The following is a 20,076-nucleotide window of genomic DNA, read 5'->3' as shown; positions in this document are numbered from 1 at the left end:
TTCGTGAATAAATTGTGCTGACTATGCGGCCATGCTGGGTCTGTGAAGGGGCATTTCACAGCTTCTGATTAGCCCAGCACTGAAATTAAAGTCCACATCTGGCCAGAAGCCCTAATCCGGGTCGCTCCAGGTCCCCTACCCCAACACATCTGTCACCCACAGGAGCTGCTGTCGCCACACACACTTTAAAGCACTGTTGGTTGACTGAGGGCTGGTGTAGACTTTGCCATGATAATTACTTACGAGCGCATCCCAATGATGCAGAGTTTAAAATAAAACACACAAGAATGGAGATATATATAGGGAGTAACAGTACCAGATCAATGTGCAGAGGTACAAGGTATTTGAGGTAGATACACTACATGACCAAAAGTATATGGACACCTACAGTGCCTTGCGAAAGTATTCGGCCCCCTTGAACTTTGCGACCTTTTGCCACATTTCAGGCTTCAAACAAAGATATTAAACTGTATTTTTTTGTGAAGAATCAACAACAAGTGGGACACAATCATGAAGTCGAACAACATTTATTGGATATTTCAAACCTTTTTAACAAATCAAAAACTGAAAAATTGGGCGTGCAAAATTATTCAGCCCCTTTACTTTAGGCCCATGATCACTCTGGATGAACTGCAGAGATCTACAGCTGAGGTGGGAGACTCTGGCCATAGGACAACAATCAGTCGTATATTGCACAAATCTGGCCTTTATGGAAGAGTGGCAAGAAGAAAGCCATTTCTTAAAGATATCCATAAAAAGTGTTGTTTAAAGTTTGCCACAAGCCACCTGGGAGACACACCAAACATGTGGAAGAAGGTGCTCTGGTCAGATGAAACCAAAATGGAACTTTTTGGCAACAATGCAAAACGTTATGTTTGGTGTAAAAGCAACACAGCTCATCACCCTGAACACACCATCCCCACTGTCAAACATGGTGGTGGCAGCATCATGGTTTGGGCCTGCTTTTCTTCAGCAGGGACAGGGAAGATGGTTAAAATTGATGGGAAGATGGATGGAGCCAAATACAGGACCACTCTGGAAGAAAACCTGATGGAGTCTGCAAAATACCTGAGACTGGGCCGGAGATTTGTCTTCCAACAAGACAATGATCCAAAACATAAAGCAAAATCTACAATGGAATGGTTAAAAAATAAACATATCCAGGTGTTAGAATGGCCAAGTCAAAGTCCAGACCTGAATCCAATCGAGAATCTGTGGAAAGAACTGACAACTGCTGTTCACAAATGCTCTCCATCCAACCTCACTGAGCTCGAGCTGTTTTGCAAGGAGGAATGGGAAAAAAATTCAGTCCCTCGATGTGCAAAACTGATAGAGACATACCCCAAGCGACTTACAGCTGTAATCGCAGCAAAAGGTGGCGCTACAAAGTATTAACTTAAGGGGGCGGAATAATTTTGCACGCCCAATTTTTCAGTTTTTGATTTGTTACAAAAGTTTGAAATATCCAATAAATGTCCTTCCACTTCATGATTGTGTCCCACTTGTTGTTGATTCTTCACAAAAAAATACAGTTTTATATCTTTATGTTTGAAGCCTGAAATGTGGCAAAAGGTCGCAAAGTTCAAGGGGGCCGAATACTTTCGCAAGGCACTGTACTTGTCAAACATCTCATTCCAAAATCATGGGCATTAAAATGGCGTTGGTCTACCCTTTGTTGCTATAACAGCCTCCAATCTTCTGGGAAGGCTTTCCACTAGATGTTAGAACATTGCTGCGGGGACTTGCTTCCATTCAGCCACAAGAGCATTAGTGAGGTTGGGCGGTTAGGCCTGGCTCGCAGTTGCCCTTCCAATTCATGCCAAAGGTGTTCGATGGGGTTGTCAGGACTCTGTACAGGCCAATCAAGTTCTTTCACACTGATCTTGACAAACAATTTATGTATGGGCCTCGTTTTGTGCACGGGGAATTATGCTGAAACAGGAAAGAACCTTCCCCAAACTGTTGGAAGCATGGAATTGTCTAGAATGTCATTGTGTGTGTAATATTTCCCTTCACTGGAACTAAGGGACCCCGCCTGAACCATGAAAAACAGCCCCAGACCATTATTCATCCTCCACCAAACTTTACAGTTGGCACTATGCATTGGGGCAGGTAACGTTCTCCTGGCATCTGCCAAACCCAGATTAGTCGGTCCTCATTCTTCTTCGACTGTGCGGGTGGACAATGTTAGGTCCTTAGTGGATGTTAGCGCAAAGAAACTTGAAGCTCTCGACCCGCTCCACAACAGCCCTGTCGATGTGGATGGCGGGACGTGCTCTCCCTGCAGTCCACAATCAGCTCCTTTGTCTTGCTGACATTGAGGGAATAGGTTGTCCTGGAACCACACTGCTGGGTCTCTGGCCACCTCTCTGTAAGCAGACTCATCGCCGTTGGTGATCAGGGTTACCGCTGTCGTATATTCAGCAAACTTGATGGTGGAGGACAAAAAGTCGTGGGTGGAAAGGGAGTACAGGAGGGGACTAAGCACACACCCCTGAGAGGCCCCTGTGTTGAGGGTCAGTGTGGCGGAGGTGTTGTTACCTACCCTCACCACCTAGGGCTGGCCAGTCAGGAAGTCCAGGATCCAGTTGCAAAGGGAGGGGTTCAGTCTCAGGGTCTCTAGCTTGGTGATGAGCTTGGAGGGGACTATCATGTTGAAGGCTGCGCTGTAGTATATATATATATTTTTTTTACAAAATGTATTTAACCAGGCAAGTCAGTTGAGAACAAATTCGTATTTACAATGGGTTAACTGCCTTGCTCAGGGGCAGAACGACAGATTTTGACCTTGTCAGCTCAAGGATTCGATCTAGCAACCTTTCGGTTATAGGTCCAACGCTCTAACCACTAGGCTACCTGCCACCCCTATGAATAGCATTCACATAGTTATTTCCCCTCTTGTCCAGATGGGAGAGGGCAGTGTGAAGTGCAATTGAGATCGTCAATGCTATCGAATGAATCCCAGAACACATCCCAGTCTGTACTAGCAAAACAGTCTTGTATCCTCGTGTCTGCTTCATCCGACTACTTCTGTATTGAGTGAATCACTGGTACTTCCTGTTTGAGTTTGTTTGTAAACAGGAAGCAGGAGAATGGAGTCACGCTCAGATTTTGCCGAAGGGAGGACGGGGGAGGGCCTTGTAAGCACTTATGTGGGTAGAATAAAAGTAGTCTAGAGTTTTAGCACTCCTACTGGAGCAGCAGACGTGTTGGTAGAAGTCAGGTAGGACGGTTTTATGTCCCCCTGTGTTGAAGCCCCATACAGTTCAGTGTTAGCTTGTGGAGGGATGTAGACTGCCATGATAAATTACAGATGAAAACTTGTTAGATAAAAGGGTCTGCAATTTACCATGAGGTATTCTATACTGAACAAAAATATAAAAACACAGCATACATCAATTTAAAAGATTTTACTGAGTTACTGTTCATATATTGGACGTACTGCCAAAATCTCTAAAACAATGTTGGGAGGCAGCTTATAGTAGAGAAATGAATATTAAATTCTCTGGCAACAGCTCTGGTGGGAGTTGCAGAGATGGGACAAGACTGTAACTACCAATTGGGGAGAAAAATAAAAAATAATTGCTAGAGATTTCCTTCACACTTGAAGCAATACAGTTGTTATTTATGAAAAAAAAACACTCCATTTCCTTTCGACTTCCCCGAAGCCACCGGCCGATCCTGCCGCTGCATGGAGAATCCACCGAGTACTACGTGCATAGTGTTTCAGTAAGACATAATATTGCAGCTTTCAAGTCTTTTTCTTATTCTCAAGTGACTGAACATTTGCTAATAGAATCGACTCCATCTCGTCTCCACTTCGTCTCGCATCTAGGCCTGCAGGTTCTTGGTAGCCCATGGAACAAAGGTAATAGGGTTCGATATGTGAACAGTGGAACAGCGAAGTTGGAGTTGAAGTCAAAATCGAGGTTAGTAACTGTCAATCTGGTTTCCAGAAGTACATATGTGATAATACTATGAACTTTCTGTACAAGAAAAGTAGGGAAATACAATAAAATTCACTATATAGCAAACGACTTGAAACTCGTAAGATGTTGCCCTTCTCTGTCGGCGCCATCGTGACAATCATATCTGTGACCATTACTACCACCATTTGACGGACAACCTTGCCAGCCTATCCCAGAGTGTGCCACAGTGTGTCATATTGCCCATTAGACTAAATGAGATTAGGGGTAAAGCTGAACATATCCTTGGTGAGTGTGGGGTCCACAGGAAGAGGTAGGAAAGGATGGATTTCGATGTCAAAGAGGAGTTGACCTTCTTTAGCTTTTCAACCTCTGACCTCAAGAGACTGGCTGAGGGCTAAGCGGCGTAAGGCTAATGCTGACAAATCCTCTGAGTCAGTGTGGTTATGTCAAACCGTGTCAGTGGGACTGGTCATTTGAAACCGTCTTGTCTTGATACCTGTACTGACCCTTAATAATTACAACTCAATGTGGAAGTAAAGGTGAGTGTACTGTACTCCCCCCCCGGATATCCCACACTTGGTACCTCCGCTGTTGTTCCAGCTCCTCTGGGGAAGGTCCATTTGACACTGGGCGGGGGAGGGTAGCGTAACCTGGAGATAAAGCGATTTTCTTAGTATAACTTAAAAAAGCTGTGAGTTGCAAGTCATGCTTCCACACATGCATCTCTCAATTATTTCTCAGAATGTGCTGTGCCTTTAGGTATTGTAAAGCATGTTGTCATGTATGTTGAGGCTACATGTAAAATCCATTCTAATAGTACCTGCGTCTGCCAGGGAGTTGAGCACCTCCAGTGCATGGGCCATTCCGCTGGCGAAGAGGGCGGCATCCTCCTTACTGCCGAAGTTGAGCCCCCACACCTGCCGCGCGTCTCGCCACTGGTGGAAGTTGGGCGTGGCCTCATTGTACTTCAGGCCCTTCACAATCGGACAGTTAATCACCACCTTAGAGAGAAAGGGGTCGGAGTCAAGACACGAGTCATGACACTCCCACATTGGCATATCATGGATAAGGGAAAGGGGGACACTTAGTCAGTTGTACAACTGAATGCATTCAACTCAAATGTGTCTTCTGCATTTAACCCAACCCCTCTGAATCAGAGAGGTGCGGGGGCTGTCTTAAATCGACATCCACGTCATATCCCACTTCTTTATCAAGAAACAAGGTGATGCTCTGTATAGTTGAAATGGACAAACTGCAGATTTTAGAGAAGTGAACGGTCCTTACTCAGGTTGTATGGAAGGAACTACATGTGTAATGGCAATATTAGACCTTAATACAAACACTCAGTGATAAAAATCCATACCGGTATGTGGATCCATACCAGTAATCTTGATATATCGCCCAACCCTAAGTGTTAGTGTTTAGGGTGCATCTCAGTCTAATGTGGCATGGTATCCTCTCTTCCATCTTCCTAATTGAAAGCTTTTTCCACATTGCACTCAGCCTGTGCTTTCAGATCAAGGACAGGAAGCCAGTTATGACAAGAGAAATGCACTCTAGGTCTATATCAGTCCAGCAGGTGGCACCAGCCTGGTGATTCAATACAGGCCATGGTGCTCTGGGTTTGAGTGACTCAGTTTGAATGTGCTGATGCATCATTTCTCTATTTGTTTTAAAACCCCTGAATTCCACAGAGCGGAGGAGCGAGCGAGCACCTAAACTCCCCGCGCCAAAAGAGTCAGGGAGAGATAGAAGCAGAAGCAGACACAGAGGGAGGGGACAGATATACTCAGAGAGAGGGGGAAGGCTTCCTTAATTGTCACAGGAAATGGTTGAGCTGGCCAAATACCTCTCAGGAAACATAATCCACTTTAAGATACGTCTATGGGAAACACTTAGGCGACTGGATGTTTAAAGAAAGAATTGTAAGGAGAGAGAGCAGGAGAGGCAGAAGCGAGAGGGGGATGGGATGGTCAGATACTATATCTATACTGAACAAAAATATAAATGCAGCATGCAACCATTTAAACTATTTTACTGAGTTACAGTTCATAAGGAATTCAGTCAATTTAAATAAATTCATTAGACCCTGATCTATGCATTTCACATGACAGGGCAGGGGTGCAGTCATGAGTGGGCCTTGGAGGGCATGCTGCCAATAGGAATTAGTTTTTCCCCCACAAAAGGGCTTTATTACAGACAGAAATACTCAGTTTCATCAGCTGTCCGGGTGACTGGTCTCAGACGATCCCACAAGTGAAGAAGCCGAACGTGGAGGTCATAGGCTGTTGTGGTTATGAGGCTGGTTGGATGTACTGGATGTACTGCCAAATTCTCTTATGGTAGAGAAATTAACAAAATGATCTTGCAACAGCTCTGATGGACATTCCTGCAGTCAGCATGCCAATTGCACACTCCCTCAAAACTTGAAACAACTGTGGCATTGTGTTGCGTGATAAAACTGCACATTTTAGAATGGCCTTTTATTGTCCCGAGCACTAGGTGCACCTGTGTAATGATCATTCAGTTTAATCAGCTTCTTGATTTACCACTCCACAGGTGGATGGATTATCTTGGCAAAGGAGACATGCTCACTAGCAGTGATGTAAAAATATTTGTGCACAGAATTGGAGAGAAAAAAGCTTTTTTGTGAATGTGGAAAATGTCTGGGATCTTTTATTTCAGCTCATGAAACATGGGACCAAGACTTTATATGTTGTGTTTATACATTTGTTCAGTATATATAGTGCTGTTTGTCTTGTTCCATTGTTAAAGTTGTGACAGTACAGGAGATGTAAGTATTGATTGGTCTCACCCAGGACTGTACTAGCCTGTTGGCCCTGATGGGGGAACTACAGGAGACAGAACACAGCTCTTTGAACCAGCACATAGAACCTGGGGTAGGGTGTTTGTGCTTGCGTCACATAAGTGGTTAGTGGGCATTAGCCTGCCTGCGCATGGCCATAGGTGGATAAAGGGCTGATTCACAGTTCTCCAGCTGGCCGGGCTTGTTGGTACTAGAAGTTTGAAGCTGTTGATGATGTACAACATCACACAAGACCAAACACACACACAATCAGTGAAACAAGCATGCACACATACTAAAACCCATTGTCATAGATACTGTACATATAGACACACACGCACTCTACCTGTTGATCTGTCTGCATCTTGCGTCCCACCACTCTGAAGGCGTTAGTGGAGGGGTTGTGGTAGATCTGGACCCTGCTGAAGGCCTGAGACCCTGTTCCTGCCGGGAGCCACATCTTATTCCCATCATCATAGATCATCACCGTGGCTCGAGCCTGGCAGATACTGGACTCACTAAAGGAGAGACAGTGGAATTATTTATTATGCAAAAAAAGCTTGGAGTTGAATAGATAGAGAGCTAGAGAGAGAAAGGGGGGCCAGGAGTAAGGGAAGAAGGGATGGTGTTGGGAGAGGGGCTAATAATGGAGAAGGAGGGAACCAGGGGAAAGTATAGTGGAGGACAGCAGGGTAGGAAGAGAGGGGGCGGAGAAGAGAGGGAGAAAGAATCATAAAAATGAGCTAGGTCACATGCTGCCATAAACAAGACATGCTTGAGAGTTGAGCCAGTCCATACAGGCAATCGTCCAGTTGCTCTGTTCAAACTCACCCAGCCACTGTCACACTATGGCTGTCAATGGACCCCCGAGCACTGATGCAAGCCAACTCAATACACTCTTAATGAAGGGAGGGAGCAACAGGTAATACAACATAATGAATGGTGTCTCTTCAGCATAATCAACAGGCCATTTATACGCCTGTGAGTGTATACTCTAAGTTTAGGTCCTCCCTTGACATGTATATTGTGAGAATATGCAGATGCATTTACCAGATGTTAGTGCATGTATGAAAGAGAGAGACATTGTGAGGGAAGCGATGGAGGAAGAGTAGGAGAGACAGACGAGAGACACGGGGCAGCAGGTAGCCTAGTGGTTAGAGTGTTAGACTAGTAGCCGATAGGTCGCAAGATCAAATCCCCGAGCTGAAAAGGTAAAACAAAAAAATCTGCCCCTGAACAGGCAGTGAACCCACTGTTCCCAGGCTGTCATTGAAAATAAGAATTTGTTCTTAACTGACTTGCCTAGTTAAATAAATATAAAAAGAGGCGGTAGGATCGTTCCACCAAGTCAGCGCCTTTTGAGAAGTGTAACTTGGTGAAAAAAAATGTTACTTTAGATTTCAACATGATAAAAAGGTAGTAAGTGCCAAATAAAGTAACAGGGTTGACAATTTCATCTTAAATCAGCCCTGAATCTTCTTGTGACGGGGGAATGGAAACTTGTGTGCAACAGGGAGTGGCAATCGAATGCAAGCTTCACAAAAATGTATAAATTGCTAAAATATTTTTAGCCTGTCTATCTATGGGTAATAGGGTTGACGTGTTACACTCGACCCACTTATTTTCCCACCACAAAACACCAGAAAAACGGCCAAAAAGAGTCGAACCAGCTGAAGTAAATAATAATCTTTGTCAAAACAAAATAACTAGGGCTTTACAATGCTGAAAATGTTGGGGTTAAGTGGGTTAAAATCTTCATAGATGTCAAAGAGGGACATGTCAAAATGAAGAATTTTGGCACTTTAACAAGTCTTTATTCATATCTATTGAATTCTCCATGTGGTCTATATTAAAATGCACTTTAAAAAATATATATAACAGGCTTTTAAAATTCAATATTGGTTCACAATTTCTACTTAAAATATCAACAGTGGGGCCTCCTGGGTGGCACAGTGGTCTAGCTGTGCCACCAGAGACTCTGGGTTCGCGCCCAGGCTCCTTCACAGTCTGCCGCGACCGGGAGGTCCTTGGGGCGAGGCACAATTGGCCTAGCGTCGTCCGGTTTGGCCGGTAGGGATATCCTTGGCTCATCGCGCATTAGCAACTCCTGTGGCGTGCTGGGCGCAACGCATGCTAACCAGGTCGCCAGGTGCACAGTGTTTCCTCCGACACATTGGTGCGGCTGGCTTCCGGGTTGGATGCGCGCTGTATTAAGAAGCAGTGCGGCTTGGTTGGGTTGTGTTTCGGAGGACGCATGGCTTTCGACCTTCGTCTCTCCCGAGCCCGTACGAGAGTTGTAGCGATGAGACAAGATAGTAACTACTAACAATTGGTGAGAAAAGGGGCTAAAATGTAAAAAAATCAACAGGGATGCAAAAGGCACTCTTTTTGTGTAACAAAAAAATGAAATGGCTAATTAAGGAGTCGAACCAGCTTAGACCACTACCGCCACTTAGAAATGTCCTCGTTTTTGAAAGAGAAGCACATTTTTTGTCTATTAAAATAACCTCAAATTGAACAGAAATACAGTGTAGACATTGTTAATGTTGCAAATGACTATTATAGCTGGAAACGGCAGATTTTTTATGGAATATCTATATAGGAGTAGAGGCCCATTATCAGCCACCATCACTCCTGTGATCCAATGGCACGTTGCGTTAGCTAATCCAAGTTTATCATTTTAAAAGGCTAATTGATCATTAGAAAACCCTTTTGCAATTATGTTAGCACAGCTGAAAACTGTTGTACTGATTAAAGAAGCAATACAACTGGCCAACCTGTTCTTAGGGAAATGTACCAGCTAATAGAAACCTTGGCATTTCGCAGCCCCTGGTCTTTAAGAGAAAGTAAACACATTTTAGAGACTACTGGAAATTCAAACCAATCAATAGGAGAGGACTGCAGTGTTATGCAAGTAGGCTTATGTGCAGTGGCACTGACAGACAAGTGTTACCGACTAGAGCCAGACATGGTGACAATGACAGGCAAGTGTTACTGACTAGAGCCAGACATGGTGACAATGACAGACAGATAGTGAGGGCCACCCCGATACTCTGGCTCATATCAAGGTTCACACACTCCCCTAGTCACACATAAAGGAAGTCCCTGACCTTCAGACAGGCTGAGTGAGTGAGTGACAGAGTCCCTATTCCAACTACGAGAGATGAGTCTGAGGAGCGGTGTGTGTGTGTGTATGTGTGTGTTGGTCGTGGTGAGTAAGTGTGTAGAATGTGCATAGAGACAGTATAAAAATTAAATAGGAGGGTCAATGCAGATAGTCTATGTAGTCATTTTATTAGCTATATAGCAGTCTTATGGCTTGGGGATAGAAGCTGTTTAGGAGCCTGTTGGTGTCAGACTTGATGCTCCGGTACCGCTTGCCATGCGGAAGCAGAGAGAACAGTCTAAAGCGAACAACATGCTTCATGATCAAGTAATGTTAGCATATCAGTAATGTACGTTTACCTCTCAAAAACAAATTTAAAAGTACAGTTATGTTATCGAACGATGTCACTCATGTCATAATATAGGCTAAACAGCTAGGAAACGTTAGCTAGAAAGCTAGCTAGCTAAATAAAATGGAGTGAATAAAAAGTGTCACAGATGTCTCAAGTTGAAGGAGCGTGCAATTGGCATGCTAACTTCAGGAAACGGCTGTGCAAAGTTGCTTGATATTGGCAGGAACTGGAACACGCTGTCTTACACGTTGATCCAAAGCATCCCAAACATGCTCAACGGGTGACATGTCTGGTGAGTATGGCCATGGAAGAACTGGGTCATTTTCAGCTTCCAGGAACTGTGTACAGACCCTTGAAACATGGAGCCGTGCATTATGCTGAAACATGAGGTGTTGGCAGCGGATGAATGGCACGACATTGGGCCCCATTGAAGAGAAGTGGGACAACATTCCACAGACCACAATCAATAGTCTGATCAACTCTATGTGAAGAAGACATGTCGTGCTGCATGAGGCAAATGGTGGTCACACCAGATACAGATTTTCTTTTAAATGTTAAGGTACCTGTGACCAACAGATTCCCGGTCATGTGAAAAAGAAAATAATTGACTGATTTCCTTATATGAAGTGTAACTCAGAAAAATCTTTGAAATTGTTGCATTTATATTTTTGTTCAGTATAATTTCTGAATAATTAAGTAAAACGTGCTGGCTGTAGCTTAATGCTGATGTTTTGCTGAACAATAACTATTTGGAGCTCTTAGGCTGACACTAGGTACCATATTAAAAGATACCTTAAAATGAAGCCTGGTTTGTTCTATCTATATCATGGAAGTCACTGAGGTAAAAGCAATTGAAACAATTTCAGATGTAACTGGCTGTTACTACAATATCAGGTAAAACCTAAAGAAACATAAGTGAAACGTCTATACGTTTCAAAAACATTGCTATGCTATAACAATTTGTCCGGTATGAGTTGTGTCAAGGAGATAGTGCAGGGCAGTGTAAACACAACTACCTCCGGAGGCATCGGTCCAGACATGATACGTTCACATTGCAGTACGTGTAGCCAATGGTCTTTTTGCCAAAGTGGAGTCTAGAGAGAACCAAGAAGAGCAGACTCATTTTCTTTATCAATCTCTTTTCCCCACTCCTCCTCTCCTCTCCCTCCATCCATCCATCCATCCCATGATACAATCTCTTGCTTCCTGTGACACAGCTCTGTAGCCACAGCCCACCTCTTGCTCCCAGCAATGCCTAATAAGGGTTGACTCAGCCTGACTAGTGAACACACACACAAACGCACACCCTTTCAAGTTTACACACTGATGTGCTCACTGTTGACCCTAATGCTTGGTAGGTAAGGTAGGTGAAGAAAGAAGTTAATAGATGGAAAAATAAAAATGAAGATGTCCCTGGCTGGGGACATAATGGTGTGAGGAAAGAGAGTCGTGGATTGTGGTCAGTAAGCACAGAAACAGAGGTGCCAGCTGAACTTATCCAGCAAGTATGCCAATATTCTATTTCAAAAGGTTCTCTCACATTTGTTTTCAGTGAACGTGACCCACCCAGGTATAGAGTGGTGAGGGCTGCTGCTAACTGGGAAGGTACAGAGAAAAGGACTGGGAAACAAATGCATTTTTAATATGAGAGAAAGCATAGGCTCAGGAGGACAGAGTGAGGAGTGAATTATTGATACATCTACAGATATTGAGACTCCATGTGTGTGCATACGTCGACAGAGTCCGAGAGGTTGGCAGGATGCTACATGGACACACGTTTTTCACACGTTAGCTTCTGAATGAACCATGAACAATAAATGCCATAAACAACCTATTCCTGTGACAGTGTCCAAAAAACACATATAATGCAGTCCTCGAAGGTTAGCTAAGAGTCTAGACTAGTAGTTAAGCTAAGTGTTAACTAGCTGACTAGTTCATTTAACCTGTGAGAATGGACTGTGAGAGCCAATAGGTCACTGGCTTAACCTTAAGATAACTCAACCAGGCAATGGTCATTTTCAGTTTTAATCTGAGGAATTTTCACATACCCTTGAAACATTAGCTGTGGCTACTGCACATGTTAAAATCATAACCAAGTGCTCTTGCATGCAAAGGTTATGAAAATATCCTGTCTGTCAAGATGACAAATTACATGCTCCTAGCAACCTAACTGATAACATTATGATAATAACATTAAGATAAGTTTATGGCCTGAATACAGACAGACAACGCCTACAGGAGAACCAATAAACCAAACTCAAAGGCCAAGTTTAGCTGAGAATTAAAATAAAAAGACAGAAACTCCAAGTTAGTCAACACTGACATTTGGAGCCGGAACGGGAGCCTATAGTTTCTCAGTCAGTGAGGGGTTAACAGGAAACTGCAGCGCACGACTGGGGCACACGCTCTAAGAAATGTCTGTATAAGGCTTTGCTCAGAGCTTGTACTGACAAGTACAGTCAGGTCCAGTGGCTCTCCCGCTCTGTTTACCAGGCCATCCCACCATGCTTCTCCACACTCCTTATTTCTTCCTCCCCCTCTCCTTAGTCTCCACATCTGGCCCCCATCGTCCCTCTTAATCCCTCAATCCTCTTCTTCATCACTGCGTTCATACTTAGGCTACCAGTTAAATCAGTCTACGTTTTTTTGGACTCAAGCCCCCTCCGCTAAACAATTTCCCTCCACTTGTTCCACTTTGGCCTTCTATCTCTCTGTTAATCTGGCAGAAGATGTTGGACACTTATACACTATATTACCAAAAGTATGTGGACACTCGAACATCTCATTCTAAAATCATGGTCATTAATATGGAGTTGGTCCTCCCTTTGCTGCTACAACAGCCTCCACTCTTCTGGGAAGGCTTTCCAATAGATATTAGAACATTGCTGCAGGGACTTGCTTCCATTCAGCCACAAGAGCACTAGTGAGGTTGAGCACTGATGTTGGGTGATTTGGCCTGGCTCGCAATCGGCGTTCCAATTCATGCCAAATGTGCTTGATGGAGTTTAGGTCAGGGCTCTGTGCAGGCCAGTCAAGTTCTTCCACACCGATCTCGACAAACCATTTCTGTATGGACCTCGCTTTGTGCATGGGGGCATTGTCATGCTGAAACAGGAAATATGCTGTAGCATAAGATTTCCCTTCACTTGAACTAAGGGGCCTAGTCCGAACAATGAAACACAGCCCTAGACCATTATTCCTCCTCCACCAAACTTTACAATTGGCACTCTGCATTCAGGTAGGTAGCGTTCTCCTGGCATCCGCCAACTACAGATTCATTTGTTGGTCTGCTCCACAGTTCATTGGCAGCAAGCTTTACACCACTCCAGCCAACACTTTTATTTGTCAAATGTGCCAAATAAAAAACAGGTGTAGACCTGGCCGTGAAATGCTTCCTTACAAGCCCTTAACCAACAATGGAGTCAAGAAAATATTTACTAAATAAACAATAAGGAGGTTATATAATGCGCATGGTGATCTTAGGCTTGTGTGAGGCTGCTCTGCCATGGAAACCCATTTTATGAAGCTCCCAAAGAAACAGTTATTGTGCTGACATTGCTTCTAGAGGCAGAACTGTTGCAACTAGAGGTCGACCGATTATGATTTTTCAACAGTGATAGCGATTATTGGAGGACCAAAAAAAGCTGATACCGATTTAAAAAAAAAATAATAATAATAAAAATCAGTCAATTTATTTATAATAATGACAATTACAACAATACTGAATGAGCACTTATTTTTACTTAATTTAATACATCAATAAAATCTATTTATCTATTTATCTGCACAGACCATACAAACGCTCCACACCGCGTGGCCGCGGCCACCCTAATCTGGTGGTCCCAGCGCGCACGACCCACGTGGAATTCCAGGTCTCCGGAACTGCCGATCTGCGGCCAACAAGGCAGAGTTCATCTCAGCCTATGCCTCCCTCCAGTCCCTCGACTTCTTGGCACTGACGGAAACATGGATCACCACAGATAACACTGCTACTCCTACTGCTCTCTCTTCGTCCGCCCACGTGTTCTCGCACACCCCGAGAGCTTCTGGTCAGCGGGGTGGTGGCACCGGGATCCTCATCTCTCCCAAGTGGTCATTCTCTCTTTCTCCCCTTACCCATCTGTCTATCGCCTCCTTTGAATTTCATGCTGTCACAGTTACCAGCCCTTTCAAGCTTAACATCCTTATCATTTATCGCCCTCCAGGTCCCCTCGGAGAGTTCATCAATGAGCTTGATGTCTTGATAAGCTCCTTTCCTGAGGACGGCTCACCTCTCACAGTTCTGGGCGACTTTTAACCTCCCCACGTCTACCTTTGACTCATTCCTCTCTGCCTCCTTCTTTCCACGCCTTTCCTCTTTTGACCTCACCCTCTCACCTTCCCCCCCTACTCACAAGGCAGGCAATACGCTCGACCTCATCTTTACTAGATGCTGTTCTTCCACTAACCTCATTGCAACTCCCCTCCAAGTCTCCGACCACTACCTTGTATCCTTTTCCCTCTCGCTCTCATCCAACACTTCCCACACTGCCCCTACTCGGATGGTATCGCGCCGTCCCAACCTTCGCTCTCTCTCCCCCGCTACTCTCTCCTCTTCCATCCTATCATCTCTTCCCTCTGCTCAAACCTATCTCCTGATTCTGCCTCCTCAACCCTCCTCTCCACCCTTTCTGCATCCTTTGACTCTATGTCCCCTATCTTCCAGGCCGGCTCGGTCCTCCCCTCCCGCTCCGTGGCTCGGCGACTCATTGCGAGCTCACAGAACAGGGCTCCGGGCAGCCGAGCGGAAATGGAGGAAAACTCGCCTCCCTGCGGACCTGGCATCCTTTCGCTCCCTCCTCTCTACATTTTCCTCCTCTGTCTCTGCTGCTAAAGCCACTTTCTACCACTCTAAATTCCAAGCATCTGCCTCTAACCCTAGGAAGCTCTTTGCCACCTTCTCCTCCCTCCTGAATCCTCCTCCCCCTCCCCCTCCTCCCTCTCTGCAGATGACTTCGTCAACCATTTTGAAAAGAAGGTCGACGACATCCGATCCTCGTTTGCTAAGTCAAACGACACTGCTGGTTCTGCTCACACTGCCCTACCCTGTGCTCTGACCTCTTTCTCCCCTCTCTCTCCAGATGAAATCTTGCGTCTTGTGACGGCCGGCCGCCCAACAACCTGCCCGCTCGACCCTATCCCCTCCTCTCTTCTCCAGACCATTTCCGGAGACCTTCTCCCTTACCTCACCTCGCTCATCAACTCATCCCTGACCGCTGGCTCGTCCCTTCCGTCCTCAAGAGAGCGAGAGTTGCACCCCTTCTGAAAAAACCTACACTCGATCCCTCCGATGTCAACAACTACAGACCAGTATCCCTTCTTTCTTTTCTCTCCAAAACTCTTGAAAGTGCCGTCCTTGGCCAGCTCTCCCGCTATCTCTCTCAGAATGACCTTCTTGATCCAAATCAGTCAGGTTTCAAGACTAGTCATTCAACTGAGACTGCTCTTCTCTGTATCACGGAGGCGCTCCGCACTGCTAAAGCTAACTCTCTCTCCTCTGCTCTCATCCTTCTAGACCTATCGGCTGCCTTCGATACTGTGAACCATCAGATCCTCCTCTCCACCCTCTCCGAGTTGGGCATCTCCGGCGCGGCCCATGCCTGGATTGCGTCCTACCTGACAGGTCGCTCCTACCAGGTGGCGTGGCGAGAATCTGTCTCCTCACCACGCGCTCTCACCACTGGTGTCCCCCAGGGCTCTGTTCTAGGCCCTCTCCTATTCTCGCTATACACCAAGTCACTTGGCTCTGTCATAACCTCACATGGTCTCTCCTATCATTGCTATGCAGACGACACACAATTAATCTTCTCCTTTTCCCCTTCTGATGACCAGGTGGCGAATCGCATCTCTGCATGTCTGGCAGACATATCAGTGTGGATGACGGATCACCACCTCAAGCTGAACCTCGGCAAGACGGAGCTGCTCTTCCTCCCGGGGAAGGACTGCCCGTTCCATGATCTCGCCATCACGGTTGACAACTCCATTGTGTCCTCCTCCCAGAGCGCTAAGAACCTTGGCGTGATCCTGGACAACACCCTGTCGTTCTCAACTAACATCAAGGCGGTGGCCCGTTCCTGTAGGTTCATGCTCTACAACATCCGCAGAGTACGACCCTGCCTCACACAGGAAGCGGCGCAGGTCCTAATCCAGGCACTTGTCATCTCCCGTCTGGATTACTGCAACTCGCTGTTGGCTGGGCTCCCTGCCTGTGCCATTAAACCCCTACAACTCATCCAGAACGCCGCAGCCCGTCTGGTGTTCAACCTTCCCAAGTTCTCTCACGTCACCCCGCTCCTCCGCTCTCTCCACTGGCTTCCAGTTGAAGCTCGCATCCGCTACAAGACCATGGTGCTTGCCTACGGAGCTGTGAGGGGAACGGCACCTTAGTACCTCCAGGCTCTGATCAGGCCCTACACCCAAACAAGGGCACTGCGTTCATCCACCTCTGGCCTGCTCGCCTCCCTACCACTGAGGAAGTACAGTTCCCGCTCAGCCCAGTCAAAACTGTTCGCTGCTCTGGCTCCCCAATGGTGGAACACACTCCCTCACGACGCCAGGACAGCGGAGTCAATCACCACCTTCCGGAGACACCTGAAACCCCACCTCTTTAAGGAATACCTAGGATAGGATAAAGTAATCCTTCTCACCCCCCTTAAAAGATTTAGATGCACTATTGTAAAGTGGCTGTTCCACTGGATGTCATAAGGTGAATGCACCAATTTGTAAGTCGCTCTGGATAAGAGCGTCTGCTAAATGACTTAAATGTAAATGTATTTAGCCTCAAATAAATAATGAAACATGTTCAATTTGGTTTAAATAATGCAAAAACAAAGTGTTGGAGAAGAAAGTAAAAGCGCAATATGTGCCATGTTAAACAAGCTAACGTTTAAGTTGTCTTGCTCAGAACATGAGAACATATGAAAGCTGGTAGTTCCTTTTAACATGAGTCTTCAATATTCCCAGGTAAGAAGTTTTAGGTTGTAGTTATTATAGGAATTATAGGACTATTTCTCTCTACCATTTGTATTCCATATACCTTTGACTATTGAATGTTCTTATAGGCACTTTAGTATTGTCAGTGTAACAGTATAGCTTCTGTCCCTCTCCTCGCCTCGAAACAGGAACACATTGACAACAGCCACCCTCGAAGCATCGTTACCCATCTCTCCACAAAAGCCGCGGCCCTTGCAGAGCAAAGGGAACAACTACTTCAAGGTCCCAGAGCGAGTGACGTCAACGATTGAAACGCTATTAGTGCGCAACCCACTAACTAGCTAGCCATTTCACATCGATTACACCAGCCTAATTGCGGGAGTTGATAGGCTTGAAGTCATAAACAGCTCAATGCTTGAAGCACGCGAAGAGCTGCTGGCAAACGCACGAAAGCGCTGTTTGAATGAATGCTTACGAGCCTGCTGCTGCCTACCACCGCTCAGTCAGACTGCTCTATCAAATATCAAATCATTGACTTAATTATAACATAACACACAGAAATACAAGCCTTAGGTAATTAATGGTCCTTCTGTAGCACAGTTGGTAGAGCATGGCGCTTGTAACGCCAGGGTAGTGGGTTCGATTCCCGGGACCACCCATACGTAGAATGTATGCACACATGACTGTAAGTCTCTTTGGATAAAAGCGTCTGCTAAATGGCATATATTATTATTATATTTTAATATGGTAAAATCCGTAAACTATCATTTCAAAAACAAAACGTTTATTCTTTCAGTGAAATACGGAACCGTTCCGTATTTTATCTAATGGGTGGCATCCATAAGTCTAAATATTGCTGTTATGTCATAATTATGTACAATTCTGACAAATGAACTACGGTCTTTGTTAGGAAAAAAATGGACTTCGCAACGAGCCAGGTGGCCCAAACTGCTGCATATACACGGACTGCTTGCACGGAACGAAAGACAAGTGACACAATTTCCCTAGTTAAAAGAAATTCCTGTTAGCAGATTTTAAAGAAAGACATTGATGTTTATGGTTAGGTACATTGGTGCAACGACAGTGCTTTTTTTCAAATGTGCATGTTAAATCGTTTCCATTTCACAATAACAGCACATACAGTAGACCAGGGCAGCTCTTGCAGGGCAAAAATTGACAAACTGACTTGTTGGAAAGGTGGCATTCTATGACAGTGTCATGTTGAAAGTCAATGAGCTCTTCAGTAAGGCCATTCTACTGCCAATGTTTGTCTATGGAGATTGCATGGCTGTGTACCTGACTTTATACACCTGTTAGCAACAGGTGTGGCTGAAATCGCTGAATCCACTAATTTGAAGGGGTGTCCACATACACTATCTATACAAAAGTATGTTATGTGCTTGCCATGTCCTGCCATTGTGCCTTGTGGTCATTCATGCCAGACAAACTGTCCAGTATAGCACATCACATCAACAGATCAATACAAAAATCGGTATTGCGCTATACAAATCAATAACTGTGCTCTACTCCAAAAGAATGACATGTTTCCAAAGATAAGAGTTTGAGTCGTAAATCATCAGTCATATTGAACATGACTAAAGGGAATGAATAAAAGGCATCGCAGTTCAGTTTATTCAGATCTCAGGAGGACTTCACACCTGTTGGAAATGTGAACAAATGTTATTTCACTCATAGGTCCTCTTCCCTCTCAGCCCACTTTAAAACATCTACTTTGAAGTGAGAGCTAAAAAAATGAAAAGTAAAGCAACGCTAACTCCCCCTCTCAGCCTTGATAAAAATATAGACCACAGTTCCATGTTGTAGATGATGATGCAGATACCGATATCACACATTCTTAAAAGCAGAGTAGAAATAACCCGGTCCTGTCTCTCTAGGATACAGCGCACAACCTGGGACTCTCTAGCACCACCAGGTGAGTACACACACACACAAACGACAGGGGCATAGGTGACCAACCGTGTGACCTCTTATCCAGTTTATGTACAAAAACATAAAGACAATTGCATTAGTTATGAGGCAAAAATTGAAGTTAAAGTTACCAGTGTCATCTGACAGTATTGTCCTCAATGAACTTTCCCTCCAGCCAGGTACAGGGCTGTCAGTGACATCAGACTCAGTGATACCCCTGGCCCAAGTGACACTGACACACAGTGGGACACAGACAGTAACTTCACTGAATAACAAGTAGTGTTAATCTCTCAAATACAAAAATACAGAGCATCCTCTTCAGCCTAAGTAATTTAATGCTGTTCAAATAAACAGTTGTACTGATGGATCAGCCCCTTGAAGTACAGGTATTTATAAGAGGCTAACCATATGGAGCGACTGGCTGACTACTGAAGCCCCAGACTAAAGATTGAGGAGGACCAGGGCCCCTGTGGTAATCCTTGGCCTACTGCTGATAACTTTCCTAACTCTATCCTTCTCTCCGTCTACCTCCCTTCCACGTGCCTGCTCCCTCACACAGGTCCTAGCATGCTATAAACACAGACTTTAGGATACTGCCTTTAGTCTCTCCCCCGTCAGCCACACACGCTGGCCATCTTTTTTTTCCTGTCTCTCTCTCTCTCTCTCTCTGAAGGTGTCGGACTCTCGTTCTCCGTCTCTTATGTTCCGCCTCAAACTCTTATGCACCAACTCTCTCACTTTCTCAGTCAAGTTCAAACCACTCAGCATTCTTTGCGTCAGCATTCTTTGTGTGCTGACTCATCGGTGCCTGAGTTTCTCTGGAATAGGTCTCTCCAACGTTGTGGAAACGTTCCCTGGCTGTCTGGGCCAGGCCTCTGACCACTTGAAAGAGGCCGAGGAGCAAAAGCAGCATTCCAGCTCCTGAAGCGCTATGGGGGGGGGATTGTGACTGCCACTCACTATGCCCTTATTTGGACCATCG

At 45.1% G+C, this 20,076-nt stretch overlaps 1 protein-coding gene across 2 annotated transcripts in view; it reads right to left on the bottom strand.

Annotated features, from left to right (window-relative positions):
- vaspb (vasodilator stimulated phosphoprotein b) overlaps positions 1–20,076 on the bottom strand; it is a 35,454-nt gene that overhangs the window by 4,910 nt on the left and 10,468 nt on the right. For both annotated transcript variants that reach the window (XM_035795026.2, XM_035795190.2), the window contains exons 2-4: positions 7,082–7,253; positions 4,750–4,930; positions 4,513–4,579 (exon numbers count right to left, since the gene is read on the bottom strand). In XM_035795026.2, the coding sequence (XP_035650919.1) occupies positions 4,513–4,579; positions 4,750–4,930; positions 7,082–7,253 (420 nt within the window). The remainder of the gene's footprint in view (positions 1–4,512; positions 4,580–4,749; positions 4,931–7,081; positions 7,254–20,076) is intronic.

This window comes from Oncorhynchus keta, chromosome 1 (genome assembly GCF_023373465.1).
Source record: "Oncorhynchus keta strain PuntledgeMale-10-30-2019 chromosome 1, Oket_V2, whole genome shotgun sequence".
In the NCBI taxonomy this organism is placed as follows: Eukaryota; Metazoa; Chordata; class Actinopteri; order Salmoniformes; family Salmonidae; genus Oncorhynchus; species Oncorhynchus keta.
The sequence above is the reverse complement of the archived record's forward strand: the minus strand, read 5'-3'. Positions and strand labels throughout refer to the sequence as shown.